Here is a 14991-nt window from a genome sequence, read left to right as displayed (position 1 = left end):
AACATTTTTGTCAAGATGCCTCTCTGAGGTCTTAGAAATTCCTCCGACAAATAGGTTAAAGTGAGTCACGAAAATATAACAAAATGTTGATTGTAATTATCTTATAATTGCATAATTATATGTGATTTATGCTTCTCTGAGTTTTTCAAGTTGATTACTTATTATAGATTTTACAAAAATTAATGAATTATAAGAATTATTGAACATACAAGAAACGAAGTACACTTGGTTATTCTGCTGGGTATATGTATTTATTTCAAGTTTTACAATTTTGATTCAGCATGAATTGCAATAAATGGATCTTCGGCAGTGTTACTAATAGAAAAGTAAGCCTTGCTGTCATCGGAAACATAGATTTTAATTCCTGTACAATCGCCATCAATTTTATCTCCAGAAATAACATCACAATATGTGCCAGCAGGAAGACCAGTTTGCAAAGTTGAAGATAATGTCCTGCAAAATAACATTTAAGATTAACTTGAATTCAACACAACTAAAAGCAAGAATACAGACTATCTCTAAAACAAACAGCTTAACTTTGTGCTGTAGAACTCTAAGCAGTCAAGATCTCAGGGAAAAGAAAATTCAAACACAAAGACCTCCCCAGTGGGTGTGAATAGTTTTCTCAGGACCAGAAGTAATCCCACAGAAGACTTAGCAATTCCCTAGTCTTTTGTGAATTTTACCAAAAATCAAGGTTGAGGAATATCAGTGAAGATCTGAGTGAACTGCCACCCTTAGCCAAAAGCATTTCCTGTGGTAAACACAAGTGTTTTAAATGTGTCCTCATCAAAATGTAAGAAAATACTGATTACTATCATGAATGGAAATTTGATTATTTCTTGGAAAATCTCTTTCTTCCAAGAGGCTAAAATGCATTCGGGCTGGAGATAAAAATAGTCCACCATTTCTGTGGAGAAGTATATGGTTTTAAATATAAAGCTGTCTCATAAATTTATTTTGGTTCTCCCAGCCACAAAAGAAAGAAATTAAAGGACTAGCCATGGATGCTTTTGGCAAGAAAGATATATTTGATTCATTTTTTGTCAGTAAAATATAATTTAGGCTAGAATGAACTAGGCATGAGTGCAGCTGGCCTTGGACTGAGACATTTCAACTGCTTACAAAGAGGTCTTCTAAGCTATAGTTCTACATCTCAGGGAATCTGTATCTTAGAGGCAGAGGATATAAGTATTACAAATGAAAAGCCAGTTGAGAAGTCTCAGAACCAACACTCAAAAATCTCCTGAGGTGAATCATTGACCATAAAACACATATTCTTTATCCATATGCTTTAAAAACTTCTGTTTGTCACAGAGAGACAGGGAAGTGCAGAAAGAAGACCAAAGAACCAGATACATGAGTAGTTGAGAAAAAGAGCTAGAAAAAAGATATTTCAGAACTGAGGCAGTATTTTTCCATTATTAAAAAAAACAATAGGTGTGTAAGACATGTTCTTCTAGTGATTTCACAACCTTTATATTAACTACGCTGTGCACTTTGTGTGAGGTGTGCACGCGAGTGTTTACATGGGCGTCATATCCGTATGCACGTGATATGCAAGGGTGCACAAAAAAATAACTCCACTTGGAACAGAAAGTCCTTGTAAAGAGGAGATCAAAAGAATAAGAGCCATCATCATTTTTCTGATCTCTATGTTTTCTTAATGTACTGAGTAAAGAATTTTTCAGATATGAAAAAAGTAGATGAGCAGGAAAAGAATAAACCAAGAACATGTTAGTATAAAATATTATTCCTACTATTATATCTACTTACAAGTCATCATTGTTAAAGACAATGAATCCTTTGTTTCCTCTTCCAAAAGCTACTTGGTTGCTACCATTATCCCACCAGTTTGTAAAAGATTGGCCATCAACTACATTACGGAACTCAACCATGTTCCTAAAAACAAAATACCATATCATACAAAATGCTGATGAATACTCCCACAGTTTACAATGAAATGTTAAGGAAGTTTATTACAAGAGAATATCTCTAAATAAGTATGCCCACCTTATTTGACGCCACCGGTGTTCACAGACCCAGCCATTGCCACAAGTAGTGTCTGGATTAATAGTAACTTCTTTAATCACTCCATTATCATTTGGTGGCCCCATCCAATTATTAACATCCTTAATTAGCATAAAAGAATAAAAAAAGCTCAGTTTTGTAACATTAGATGCGTTTGCTTCTTCCTTCTCCTGTACACCAAACCCAATCTGTCCTGCTATTTACATTTCTGCAGTGTCTTTATTTAGAATCCAACTCCTTCAGTATGTTCACAGCCCTTTACCAAGTCCTCAGCATCTTCTCCCCAAATTCTCATTCTCTAGTGCTATATTTCAAACAAGGGTAGGATATGTTTACCCTCTCAATTCCTTTCCAAGGAATTACAATGGCTTCTTAATATCACTGTAGGCAGGAGAATGTCATTGAAATGGCAAGGGCTTTAGTGTCAGAAACAGCAAAATTAAAACATGGGCTCTACTATTACTCGCTAAAAAAACTTAGACAATATATATAACTAATCTGTGCCTCATTTTCCTCTTCTGTAAAATGGAGATATTGCTCAATTGCTATAAAAATTAAATAATATTTGTGAAAATGAATGAATATGATAATTTCTAAATAAATATTAGTTCCCTTCATTCTTTCTTTTGGAGAAATGTACTAATAAACACATCACAATATTCTTTACTAAATTGACCAAATTTTTAATATTGTGTCTTTCTGATTGGTACTTTTAAAGATAATCACAGGAAAAAAACAGATTATGTCTAGGAAAGTTACAAGTGTCTGTCTTAAAATCATGTTCTGTGATGAACAGTGGACAAAACTAAGAGTTTTTAGCATGCAGAATTCTTGGGAAATTGGAAAGGTTATGGGGAAAAGGGAAATGGACATAGTCCATGACTCATGACATCAGACATAAGACCAACTGGTGGAAATTAGAAGATGTCGGCTTCATATTAAGGTACATTTTCTAAATATTAAAGCTGCCTAACAATAGAAGGAGTTGCTGTATAAAGTAGTGGAATTCTCAAATTGAAAGGAATCTAGAAGGCACTAGATAAATATCTATCTGGTTTGTAGTAAAGAGGATTTTCTACTTTAGCTGTGAAGTTGCTGTATGATGCTGCATCTGAAATCTTCAGTTTAAAGAAAAACTTTCCAAATATCTTCATAATCTTATTTCTCATTTCCTTTTTAAAAAAATTGCTACTCAGATTAATATCTTTACCATATCACAAATATTTTTCTCATCCTTATCTTTTCCAGAATAATCTACAAACTTCTCTTCTTCAATACATACAATTTCCTTTTATAAGATACTTCCCCTATTTAACCTTAGCTCAAGTGAATAATTTCTGTGCATTTCATAGAACTTTTTTAAAAAAGCATTTAACAAATATTTATATTGCTCATACTATGGGCAGGTACTGTTAGAAGTTCTTTACAAGTGTTAACTTATAATACTCATATCAACCCTATGAAGCGGGTAATTAGGAAAATTACATATTTTCCTCACTGTATCCTTATTTTTAATTGTTTTCTTTTCAGATGAGGCAATATAGTTGTCATAATTCTTAAACAGTTCGCATACTCTTTGCCAACAGAGACCATGAGTTTTAATTCTTTAATATCTATTTCATTGCTAAAAGAGTCCTGCATCAGGTTTTCTCTTAATAAATATTTGACAAATAGTGAATGTAATAGCATCATGTGAAATCAAAACCGAATTTCCTTCCTTTTCTTGAGAAAAAGATATTTTGAACAACACCAAAACTTACCTCTCCATTCTCAAAATATCTGTCCCAACGGTAGCTTGACATTACTCTTGTAAATCCATAAGGATGAGCGAGCATAAATCCAACTGCCATTTTGTACAGTCTGAAAATTACAAAATGATAGCACCATAGAAGAAAAGACATTTTTAGTATCATTAATAGGTAGGTAAAAAAATGGGATACTTTGTTTCTTACCTAGCGTCCCAGAATGTAAGAATAGATGCTCCTCCAGCTCCGTGTCCTCGCTGATTGTCATGGTTATCCACAAAGACAAGTGCTCTGTCAGAAGGCACGAAACCCCAGCCTTCTCCCCAGTTCCTATGAAAAAAGAAAAAAAAAAAAAAATATATATATATATGTTTTAAAATAGCTTTAGAGTAACCTAAATGTGTATTTCTTTTAGTATAACATCCTCAAATGAAATTCTCTAATTAAATGGTTATTCTATAGGGATTTTTATAGAAACTATACAGACATATTATCTACAAATACATCCCATGTGTGTTTATATGTATGAATTACTTGTATTACTTTCACGTTACAGGTATAAGATTTTTGTTGTAAAAAGTCCTTTTAGACGTTTCAGTGTATTATAATTTAGATGGACTTCAGAAGGGGCCACATCCATATCATCTTATAATACAGAATGGCAAACGGGGCTAAAATAAGGCCTCAATATTTTATTGTTATAATGTAAACATTTTAATATTTGAAACTAATTAATTGATACGATATATGTAAATTCCACAGTATGGCCACATTGTAGGCACTGTATAAGTGATTGACTCATTTTAATAACAAGCTGGCTTTCACAGATTATACGCACATATTATTAGTCAAATCTAGTATAGTCATATAATAGGTAGATTAAAATCTCTAGGTTATGTTTTGGGTTTCTAGACATACTTCCTCATGATTGACATTCCAAATAATAAAGATGACCTATTGGAGTCTGGACCACTAAAACAGTTATTATTGGTAAATGAATCTTTGAAAGTTGTCTAAATAAAAAGGTTCTAAGAAGATAACTCCTACTGGGGTAATATGACTCATAATTCTGTGAAATAATTCAAAGACAAATCATATTTCATTTACACTAAGTATGCCATCTTCTCTCCATCCCACTTGCGCAGAACTGTGCCTAGTTTAGCACCATACTTGAATTCTGTGACACGGCCATTTCCAAAGTACTCGCTCCCTGTAATTGGCTCATTACCCAGATCAATTACCTAGGAGAAATATAGAAGAATATATCATTTAAATAGGAACTTTAAAGAATTTTAACCATCACAATAATATTATATAGAAAATAGCTTTAAACTATATTATTTGAAATGCTTCAAATGGTTTTCCTTATACAAGATTTTTTTTTAAATTTTTTTGCTAACGTCTATGCGGCACTTAATATCTGGCAGACAACATTTCTAAGTGCTTGATAAATATTAACTTATTTAATTCTCCATAGAAAACAAAGACATAACCATTATCATTATCTCTTTTCTTCACATGAAAAACTTGTTGCACAGAGAGGTTAACCAATTTGCCTAAATGAACACAGCTAATAGTGCTATAACCAAGATTTAAACTCAGATAGACTGGCTTGAGACAACAACAACTATATTCTTATTTATCTTTTATAATGGTCTCTGGGGAGATGGTAAATGACAGAGAGATGTTTGCAGCCTAAATAAAGTCTTTGCTCTTCCATAAAACCTCTTGGGACAAAGAGTCTAAAGTGCTGTCTCTGAATAAAACGAAGTTAAAGAACACTGCTCGACAGAAATGATTCAGCCATTAACCTAAAGAAATTGCATTTTTAATGAAATCTTCCATTTATTTTCTAATGAATTATATGATATTATTTTATATGCACATATATATATTGATGTACCTCCTGGTAAATGAAAGGTTTACTTCCTTCAGGGAACCAGTTTGTGTTTAGATTATTCAGTTTATCCAAAATTGCCTTTATGTCTCCAGGCCACATGTGCTTAGAAGCATCCAGTCTGAACCCTGCTACACCAATGTCAATGAGGAAATTCAGATAATCAGCAATCGTGGAACGCACATAATCTTTCTCCAGTGCAAGATCAAGAAGACCAGTCAGACGACAATCTCTGACCTATTAAGGTAAAAATTTTGTGATTGATATATAAAACATCATCTTTACCTGAGACTTCAGGTGACTATTCATTCATTTATTCAGTAACAGATATTTCTATAGTGCCTTCTTTGCATTGGGCACTGGGGATGCTGACATTCTGGTATGGACACACCTTTGAAACATTTTCTAGTACTAGAAAAATGGAGAATGTAGGAAATTAAGTGGATGAGCTTTTTAATTGATTGGCAAAAATGTTTTAAATATTGATTTGAGTTTCTTATTTTTAAACAGACTTGTAACCTGTTTTCCTAAGGAATCTAAACTAATATTTAAAATGGAGATCAATAAACTACATGTAGATAATCAAAGGTATAGATAGCTCTTTATTCAGATCATTTTTTTTTAATTACCTGGTAAATATCATAGTAGCTCTCAATCTCTCCACTTGCACTTTGACATTTACCATCATTAAAATCCCAAGCAGAGTATGGGACTGCCGGAAAATCCCTACTTCCAGCGTTGAAGTAACTTCCACAAGTACTGCTCGTTCCTTCACCCGCACCACTTCCACACATATGGTTAATTACAGCATCCACATAAATACGAACCTGAAAGGCAAAGTTTCTATTTCAGTTTGACTTATGGAGAGGTAGAAATCTATAATATTATTGATGAAAGTTTACAGAATATAAATAACACTCGAAAGTATTTCTTTGCCATTTTGTAATTTATCTTACTAGAAGACCAAAAGTCAAGTGTGAAAGGAAATCAATGTGAACTGAAAACCTACATGCATTCTAGCCACTTGGTCAAACATTTGCATTGAGAGAACCAAAAACTACCATAACTATGAAAAAATGCAAAGAGCATTTTTTGTGGGTATATAAAAATGAGTTGAGACAGGAGAGGTTGTTGGTTTTTGAAATTTCCATGGGCCATCCTAAGAAAGAAGCAATCAGCATCTACTATCTAATTAGCATCTGTAGAGAGGGAGGTAGATTTTTGTCTCTCATTATGCTCCTCATCAAAGAGAATATAACTATTTACCACCAAAAACCCTCTGGGGAACAAGACCCAGGAATTATGGGTGGGGACACAAGTCACATAAAAGTGATAGCAAATACTGTAACTGGAATTTCCAATTCCTAACTAGAAAAGAGCTCCCTGGAAATGTATATAGTTACAAGGGTTAAAAGTTGATATTTTGCTTTAGAAGTAAGTTTGGATTAAACTTGGACATAACATCTTTAGCAGATAAATGGCACATATACAAAGATTTACCAAAGTTGAACATAAGGCAACAATTAAATTTCAGTTATAGCTAAAGTATGAAGTAAAATAAAAATTAAGAAATATGGAAAACATTCTGCTCAAAAAGAGCAAGAGACAGGAGAGAGAAAGGATTTTCCCATATAATAGTTTTAAAGGCAACTTTAATTCACTTACACCAACGTTGTTACATCTAGTCACCATGTCTATGAATTCATTTTCATTTCCTGATCTTGTACATAACTTGTAGCTAATTGGTTGGTATCTTTCCCACCAAGGCCTTGAAGGGCTAGAAACCACAATATTTTCATTGGGTGGAGAGACCTATAAATAGAACAATCTTAGTAAGTATCAAGTTCTGGCTTACTTTATATCATTGCATACTGTAGAAACTAATCAATAATCTAAAATTATTTCTGAATCTTTGCATAGCAGCTACATTACTTTACCACCACTTGAAAATATTAACAGCACATTGAAAATGTCCTGCTGAAGAAAGATTCTATCAGAAACAAAACATAAAGTTGTCAACAATACTAAATTTTTTCTTCCTCAGAAAATTGTTTTATTCAGAGTTCTTACTCTTGAAGTAAAATGTTGCCCCAGCTTTGCAGATATAGATCATTATACCATTTACTATAAGTACAGCAAACACGGCAGTTTATCCTATTAATAATACCCACCTGAACCCCTCCAAATCCTTTGGGAGCTAAGTATCGCTCACATTCAAGAGCGATATCAACCCAGCGCCACTCAAACAGATGGACAATAGACGTCCGTCCAGTTTCGATATTTGGGTCATACTGAGCCCAGCAGAACCCAATGGCTGAAAGTAACAGAAGGAACTTCATTGTGCTTTGAGGTTGTCAGTGGTCTTTCCAGCAACTATTTATATACCTGTAAGAAGCATATTTTACTAAGTAAATATTTACATGAATAGGTACCTAGAGCACAAGCTGTTTGTTTATTCATAATCTGAAAAAGATTATCAACAATAATGTTAGCAGGTGAAAAACATCCATAAAATCTCCCAGGAAAATAATCTAAATGACCTTTTAAAACTTAATGTTTTCCTTATTGAGGGAATATTAACCATTTTAAACATCTGGCATTATGTATATATATAAAAAATAGCTTAATCATGTATTATTTAATTAGGATTAGATCTTATTCCTGAGTCCTTCACTAATTGAAGGAAAATAACAATCAGAGCCAATTGAATTTATAGTCAAAATATGCCTTGACTATCTATTTGCAAACATTTGTAATGTTTCAAATTCAAAAAGAAAAAAGATATTTAATTCAGTTCTGTTTTTCACTCCTAATCCAAATTTTTAGTTATTTAAATTTCCTCATTAAGATTTAAGAAACTATCTGGAAGTTGAATGCACATGAATTGAGCAAACAGACGGATTTTCCCTCCATCAAATCATGTGCTTAATGCAATGGCTATAGCAGTAGGATGGGGTTTTTTTCCTCCTCTTTATAGCAAATATCTCTTGTACCTGATAAAACAATAAATTAATGAAGTCACAACCCTTTCCTTCTTAATGTGACTGAAATCTTATAAAAGAGAAAAATAGTACAGGTTGGAAAAACTTAATCCACTAATCCAACTAGTATTAACTGAGTGTCTGCTTTTTGCTAAGCATGTGGATGATGTTCAGGATACAATGGTGAACAAGACAAGACAGACAAGTTTCTTGGTCTCAGGGAGCTTACATTCTAGTGGAGAGGAAAGAAAATATATAAGTAAATAAAAATAATCATAATGATAAAACAAATTAAAATAGCAAGGAGAACAAGTATGAAATAACAGGGTAACAAAATAGAAAGTCACTTCACCACCAGGGTATTTTAGTAAGGGAAGTAAGGGATAGTAAGGGAAGGCATCTCTGAGGAAGTGATTTTCAGCTGTGATTTAAAGGATTAGAAGGAGCCATTCATTTGAAGATCAGAGAAAGACAATCTACATAGAGGAAAGCACAACAGTAAAAGACCAAGGAAGGAAAAAGCTTAGAATACTCAAGCAATATTAAAAAAAAATATTTCAGTGCAGCTAATCAAAGTGTGATATAGTCGAGGGCAAAATGAGATGAGGTCAGAGAGGTAGGCCAAATCATGCAGGACTTTGTAGAACATAAAGAAAGAGAGAGCCATTGAGGCTGTAGGAGGGGATGCTGAGAGGCTCGGATACACTTAAAAAAAAAATCACTTTTGCTGTTGTGAAGAAATTGTATTTTAGGAGGACAGAAGTGGAGGCAAGGACTTCAATTAGACTTTTTTTTTTTTTTTTGGTGAGGAAGATCGGCCCTCAGCTAACATCTGTCAATCCTCCTCTTTTTTTGCCGAGGAAGACTGGCCCTGGGCTAACATCCATGCCCATCTTCCTCTACTTTATGTGGGACGCCGCCACTGCATGGCCCGACAAGCGGTGCCTCAGTGTGCGCCCGGGACCCGTGGACCCTGGGTTGCCGCAGCGCACACCTAAGCGCTTGCGCCACCGGGCCGGCCCCTTCAGTTAGACTTTTTTAATGGTCCAGGAAAGCGGTGACTGACTAGGGCACTGACAGGATATATTTCAGAGGTAGAGAGGCAATAGGTTTACGGATAGATTAGAGTTGAAGAATGAAGGCAAGAGAAAAATTTCTAAAATAGGTATTTGGTAGTGATAGCATTTATCTACTTATCTACCTATCTACCTAGCTACCTACCTATCTATCTATCTATCTATCTATCTATCTATCTATCTATCTATCTATCTATCTACTGAGGAAGATTAGCCCTGAGCTAACATCGGTGCCAATCCTCCTCTGTTTTTTTGTATTTGGAACACCTCCACAGCATGGCTGATGAGTGGAGTAGGTCCAAGCTGGATCCCAACATGTGAACCTGGGCTGCTGAAGCAGAGAACGCGGAACTTGAACCACTCGGCCACAGGGCCCACCTGATACCACTTATTAAGATGAGGAAAAATGAGGAAGTACTTGCTTTGGGGAAGGTGACCAAGAGTGTTATGGTCTGTGATATTTACTCTATCAACCCCATTGTTCTCTTTTGATCGTTCCTCCAACCCACCGTGTGAACACTAGGTCCCATTTTCCTATTCAGTTTGAGCTGCTATAACAAGAATACCATAGACTGGTGGCTGAAACAACAAATATTTACTTCTCACTGTTCTGGAGGCTGGGAAGGCCAAGGTCAAAATGCCGGCACACCCAGCGTCTGGTGAAAGCCCCCATCTAGTTTCGCAGATGGCCATCTTCTCCTCGTATCATCACATGGTGGAGAGCAGAGAGAGCTTTGGTACCCCTCTCTTCTTGTAAGGACACTAATCCCATTAGGAGGTTCCATTCTCATGACCTCATCTAAAACTAATTACCTCCCAAAAGCCCCACAGTCTAACACCATCCTATATGGGGTTAGGCTTTCACATATGAATATATGTGAGGGAGACCACAAACATGCAGTCCATAACACCTATTCATTGCAAAACTAAACGTTCTCGTATATTATAAGCAATTTCATGTCCCCCATGACTTTCCAAGTCCTTTCCTTTTTTCTATGATCCCCTTCCAATATCCTTGTGTACCAGGTAACTACTCTTCCTTCCAGATGCAGATGAAGCAATGTCTTGATGAAGCTTATCCTGATATTCCCAGGCATAGTTATTAATTATTCCTCTGGATTATAGCTTTTAAACTTATATGACCGTATTTAACTATATTTAATTTATATTGTAAATATATTGTAAGTAGCCAAGTATTTACATGTGCATCATTCTGGACCAAGCTTCTTAAAGGTAGACTTCAGGGGCCGCCCCGGTGGTGAAAGCAGTTTAGTGCATGCGCTCCGCTGTGGCAGCCAGGGGTTCGCCGGTTCAGATCCCAGGCGCGCACCAACGCACTGCTTGTCGAGCCATGCTGTGGTGGCATCCCATGTAAAGTAGAGGAAGATGGGCATGGATGCTAGCTCAGGGCCAGTCTTCCTCAGAAAAAAGAGGAGGATTGGCATCAGATGTTACCTCAGGGCTGATCTTCCTCACAAAAAAAAAAAAGGTAGACTTCATATATAATATTCCTAAAATCTAGCAAAATAATTAGCATAATGGCTTATGTGATCAATAAATGGTTGCAGCATACAGACTCTCAGTTCCAGGTATCTTGCAAGACACTAGCATAACTGGGATTATATCCTCATTGAGTTTTTAAAATAAATGAACAATATGTCAAAAATTGTGTAATATAACCTACATTAACCCTTACAAAACTTTGTACACATGAAGGAACTACAGCCCAGAGAGATCGAATAAATTGTCCAGATCAGACGGTAAGTAATCAGAAATTGATAATAGGTCCTACTACAAGTGGACATTCTCTGTATTATACCCATGTTTCCCATAGAATTCTAGACTTATGATGTCCAGTATGCTAGCCACAAGCAACATTTGGCTATTGAGCACTTGAAATATAATGAGGCTGAAGAGAGATGTGCTATAAGTATAAAATGCACTCCAGATTTGGAAGACTTAGTGTGATAAAAGAATGTAAAAAATTAAGAATTTTTATGTTGTTTACATGTTGACCTAATATTTTGTGACACATTAGGCTAAATAAAATTTATTATTGACATTAATTTCTCCAGTTTCTTTCTACTTCTTTTAATTTGGCTACTTTAAATTACATTCATGGTTTTCATTATATTTTTTTTGGACAGGACCATTTTAGAGATCACGTTAAGTCAGAGAAGGGACAAATCCACACGTAAATAGAAATAACAATAATAAAATGAGGAATATGATCACTATCTTCAGAGAGATATCAGTAAAGTGCTTCAGGATTTCATTGATAGGAAAATTCATTTGTGATGAATGGGAATAGCGGAAGATAAAATTGATTCAAATAATGGGTTTGACTTGACTAAAAGAGATAATGTGAAATGGCTTTTAAGTAAGAGGAAAAAAAAAGAATTATCCAATGTAGGAAATGGGTAAGGAGAATGGCAAGAAATCAATATGGTTTTGTGGAACATTAAGTTCTCTGTGGAGGAGCCACAGGAGTCAAAGTAGGAAAGTCAGGGAGAAGAAAGTAGACGTTCTTCCCAAAGCCATAAGAAGCTATAAAAAGTTTTCTTTCATTTTGTTTATTTGTTTGTTTGTTTTTAAACAGGAAAGTAACATGAGTAGAGCTTTTGGAGTATATGAGAAGGATTGGAAGGCAAAGAGAACTGAGGTAGAAACAATTGAAAACTTGTGCAGCAGTAAACAGAGTAATGATGAAATCTGAACTAAAATTATAGCAGTAAGAACGAAAACTGGGAGAGTATGGTAAATTGTACAATAAGTGACAATGATGACACTTGCCAGTACTCATACCATTCTGGAGTCTCTTCCTACATAGACTATGGAATTGGTTTATAACTTTATAGACCACGGAGAGACTAAATGTCCCTAGCCATTCAAACTATCTGAGTTGATCTACCAGCTAACTACTTGAATGACTCTGCCAAGGCTAAACCATCTGAAGAATCACCTAGTCAATCCACAGAATTGTGAGACATAAGAAGCTGTTATTGTTATTAAGTAATAATTAACTAATATCGAGAGGAGAGATGTAATAGATTCAGTGGAGACCGTTTCTACAGGAGATGGCTGCTAATCAGATGTATGGAATAGAGGAAGGGAGGAGTCACAGGGGACTCTGATTTAGTTTAGTGAGTGGAAAGAGGATAACGCCATTATCGTGCAGAGCACAATCTAAAAGTAGACTTGGTTTAGAAAACTGAAGAGCTGATTTGGGGATACACTGAATTTGAGGTATAAAAAAGCTTTAGATATGAAGAAAGAAGCAGAGAGATTTGGGAGCTTTCAACAAGGCAGTGATAGTTTCAGAAATGGCACACAAAATATTTAACAACTGATTTAGCACAGATAGCAACCTGTCAGAACAAATGTCATTCATGAGCAACTAGTATGTACAGGCCAATGCACACTGTCTGCATTATCAGGCTTGGAGAGCTGGACCCTTGAGAACTGACAAGGTACAAAGAGAGATGTTGAATCCAACGTTATAACTTTGGGCAAGCCCACCAATCTACATGATGGGGCAGGTAGGAGGGAGCATAAGTGTCTACAAAGTAGGCGGAGGAGTTTCGTTACCAGAGAAAGGTTTTCGAAAACAAATCAAAGGAAAATTTGCAAGGAGGAGAAGAGACTAACTGGATGTAGACGAGTATTAGAAAGAGAATAAGAGAGAAGACTGACTAGGTGGTGGATGGTGTAGGGCTGATGGTAATAAAGAGTTGAGACTGGAGAAGAGCATCATTTGAACTTCATACTTGACCCAAGGTTCCAAATGATAAAATGTAATGGTTAAGAACATGACCTTAGGAGTTAGAAAAACTATCCTGACCTTGCCTTTTATCAGCTGTGTGACTCTGGAAAGTAATCTCTTACTAATTTATCTATGAACTAGAAAAGGTAATATGTACCTCACAGAGTTGTTATGAAGATTAAATAAATTAGAAATAAAGCTGTTATCTCAGTGCTTGGCTATAGTAAAAGCTCAATATATTCGGCTGCTGTAATCTTGTTCTTATTATTGTATTGTGATTTTTACTGCTAGTACTATTCAAACTGTTATAAACTCATGTTCTCTTCCCACGTTAACTTATCACTTGGACATTCTGTCTTTCCATTCCACCCTTCCCAAATTCCAATACTTCCTACTTCCCCAAAATATCTTCCTATTCCCCAGAGGAACAGATGGTGATAAGAAGGAACTGGCAGTGTTCTCCACCTGCAAATTTTTCCACAGTTTTTTTCTTTTTCTTTATCTTTTTTATTTTTAATATCTTTAGAGCTCCTGGCAGACCACGTGTTGGTTTTAAAATGTGCTTCTAATTGTTGCCTCATCCGTTAACTCTGAATTGTTCTTTTAATAACAAATAAGTTTTCTTCATAATGCATTTTAGGATGTTATTAAAATAAAGTTAACTTGCAGATATAATTTGGGGAATTTTATTACCATCCGAGCATAGGTTGAGATATACAAACGCACAATAAGATCTAACAATGGTCAGACATTGCTATATGTTAACTCATTTAATATTACTTTTCATCTCAATCAATCTAATGACCTATAAAACTCCATAAGAGAGGCATTAAAAAATTAAACTATATTTATATATTGTGAAGTAAAATCTGCAAACAAATCCTTGATGTCTTTGGCTTCAATAACATAATAAAAAAGTAAGAACTTGAAATAGATGTTATGTCTACTTCCCATTATAGTTATCCTAAAATGGTTCTCCTCAGAGAAGCTATTCACAGTTATTAATATTAATATCATTGCTTTGTTGCCCACATCTCATATTTACTGGATTGCCCTACAAAGAGGAAATTTCCCTTTATTCTAAAGCTCTAATGGTTACTATAACATGCCAAATGAGATGACTTGGGAATTCTGTAAAAATATGAAATAAGACATTTGATAATATCCTAAGAACAAAGCAATATTCCTTAAGGAGTATTTATGTTTGTCAATAAAACATATCCAATGTTAAGAAGGAAAAAATTCTGTTAACTCAGACTCAGCCACAAGGTTGCTAGTTTCTGACGTTTTCATGTGTTTTCTCACAATCAGTGGTATATAAAAGGCATTTGTTACTTTATTTAATGTCCACAATATGAAGGACATTATAGGGGAAAGGCTCTAGTATAAATTTAAGAATTCTCTTAACACATCAAATACCATAAATTCAGCCACTTAGCTTAAAGTCTACTTACATCACATGAAAGCCATGATGTAAATGAAATGAAGGAGCTCTATA

General features: G+C 34.9%; 1 protein-coding gene across 3 annotated transcripts in view; it reads right to left on the bottom strand.

Annotated features, from left to right (window-relative positions):
- Positions 1–233: 233 nt before the first annotated feature.
- The window catches only part of LOC131404220 (pancreatic alpha-amylase), a 45241-nt gene continuing 30483 nt past the window's right edge, over positions 234–14991 (bottom strand). For 2 of the 3 annotated variants that reach the window (XM_058538655.1, XM_058538654.1), the window contains exons 2-11: positions 7845–8058; positions 7339–7485; positions 6303–6500; positions 5680–5910; positions 4884–5017; positions 3984–4106; positions 3792–3891; positions 2014–2132; positions 1777–1902; positions 234–453 (exon numbers count right to left, since the gene is read on the bottom strand). In XM_058538655.1, coding sequence (XP_058394638.1) covers positions 264–453; positions 1777–1902; positions 2014–2132; positions 3792–3891; positions 3984–4106; positions 4884–5017; positions 5680–5910; positions 6303–6500; positions 7339–7485; positions 7845–8012 — 1536 coding nt within the window. In that variant the 5' untranslated portion in view covers positions 8013–8058 and the 3' untranslated portion in view covers positions 234–263. Of the gene's footprint in view, positions 454–1776; positions 1903–2013; positions 2133–3791; positions 3892–3983; positions 4107–4883; positions 5018–5679; positions 5911–6302; positions 6501–7338; positions 7486–7844; positions 8059–10931; positions 11017–14991 lie in introns of those variants that run through there. The other variant, XM_058538653.1, reaches the window with a different exon arrangement.

This window comes from Diceros bicornis, chromosome 4, assembly GCF_020826845.1.
Source record: "Diceros bicornis minor isolate mBicDic1 chromosome 4, mDicBic1.mat.cur, whole genome shotgun sequence".
Classification (NCBI taxonomy): Eukaryota; Metazoa; Chordata; class Mammalia; order Perissodactyla; family Rhinocerotidae; genus Diceros; species Diceros bicornis.
Note: the sequence above shows the minus strand (reverse complement) of the source record. Positions and strands in the feature narration are given on the sequence as shown.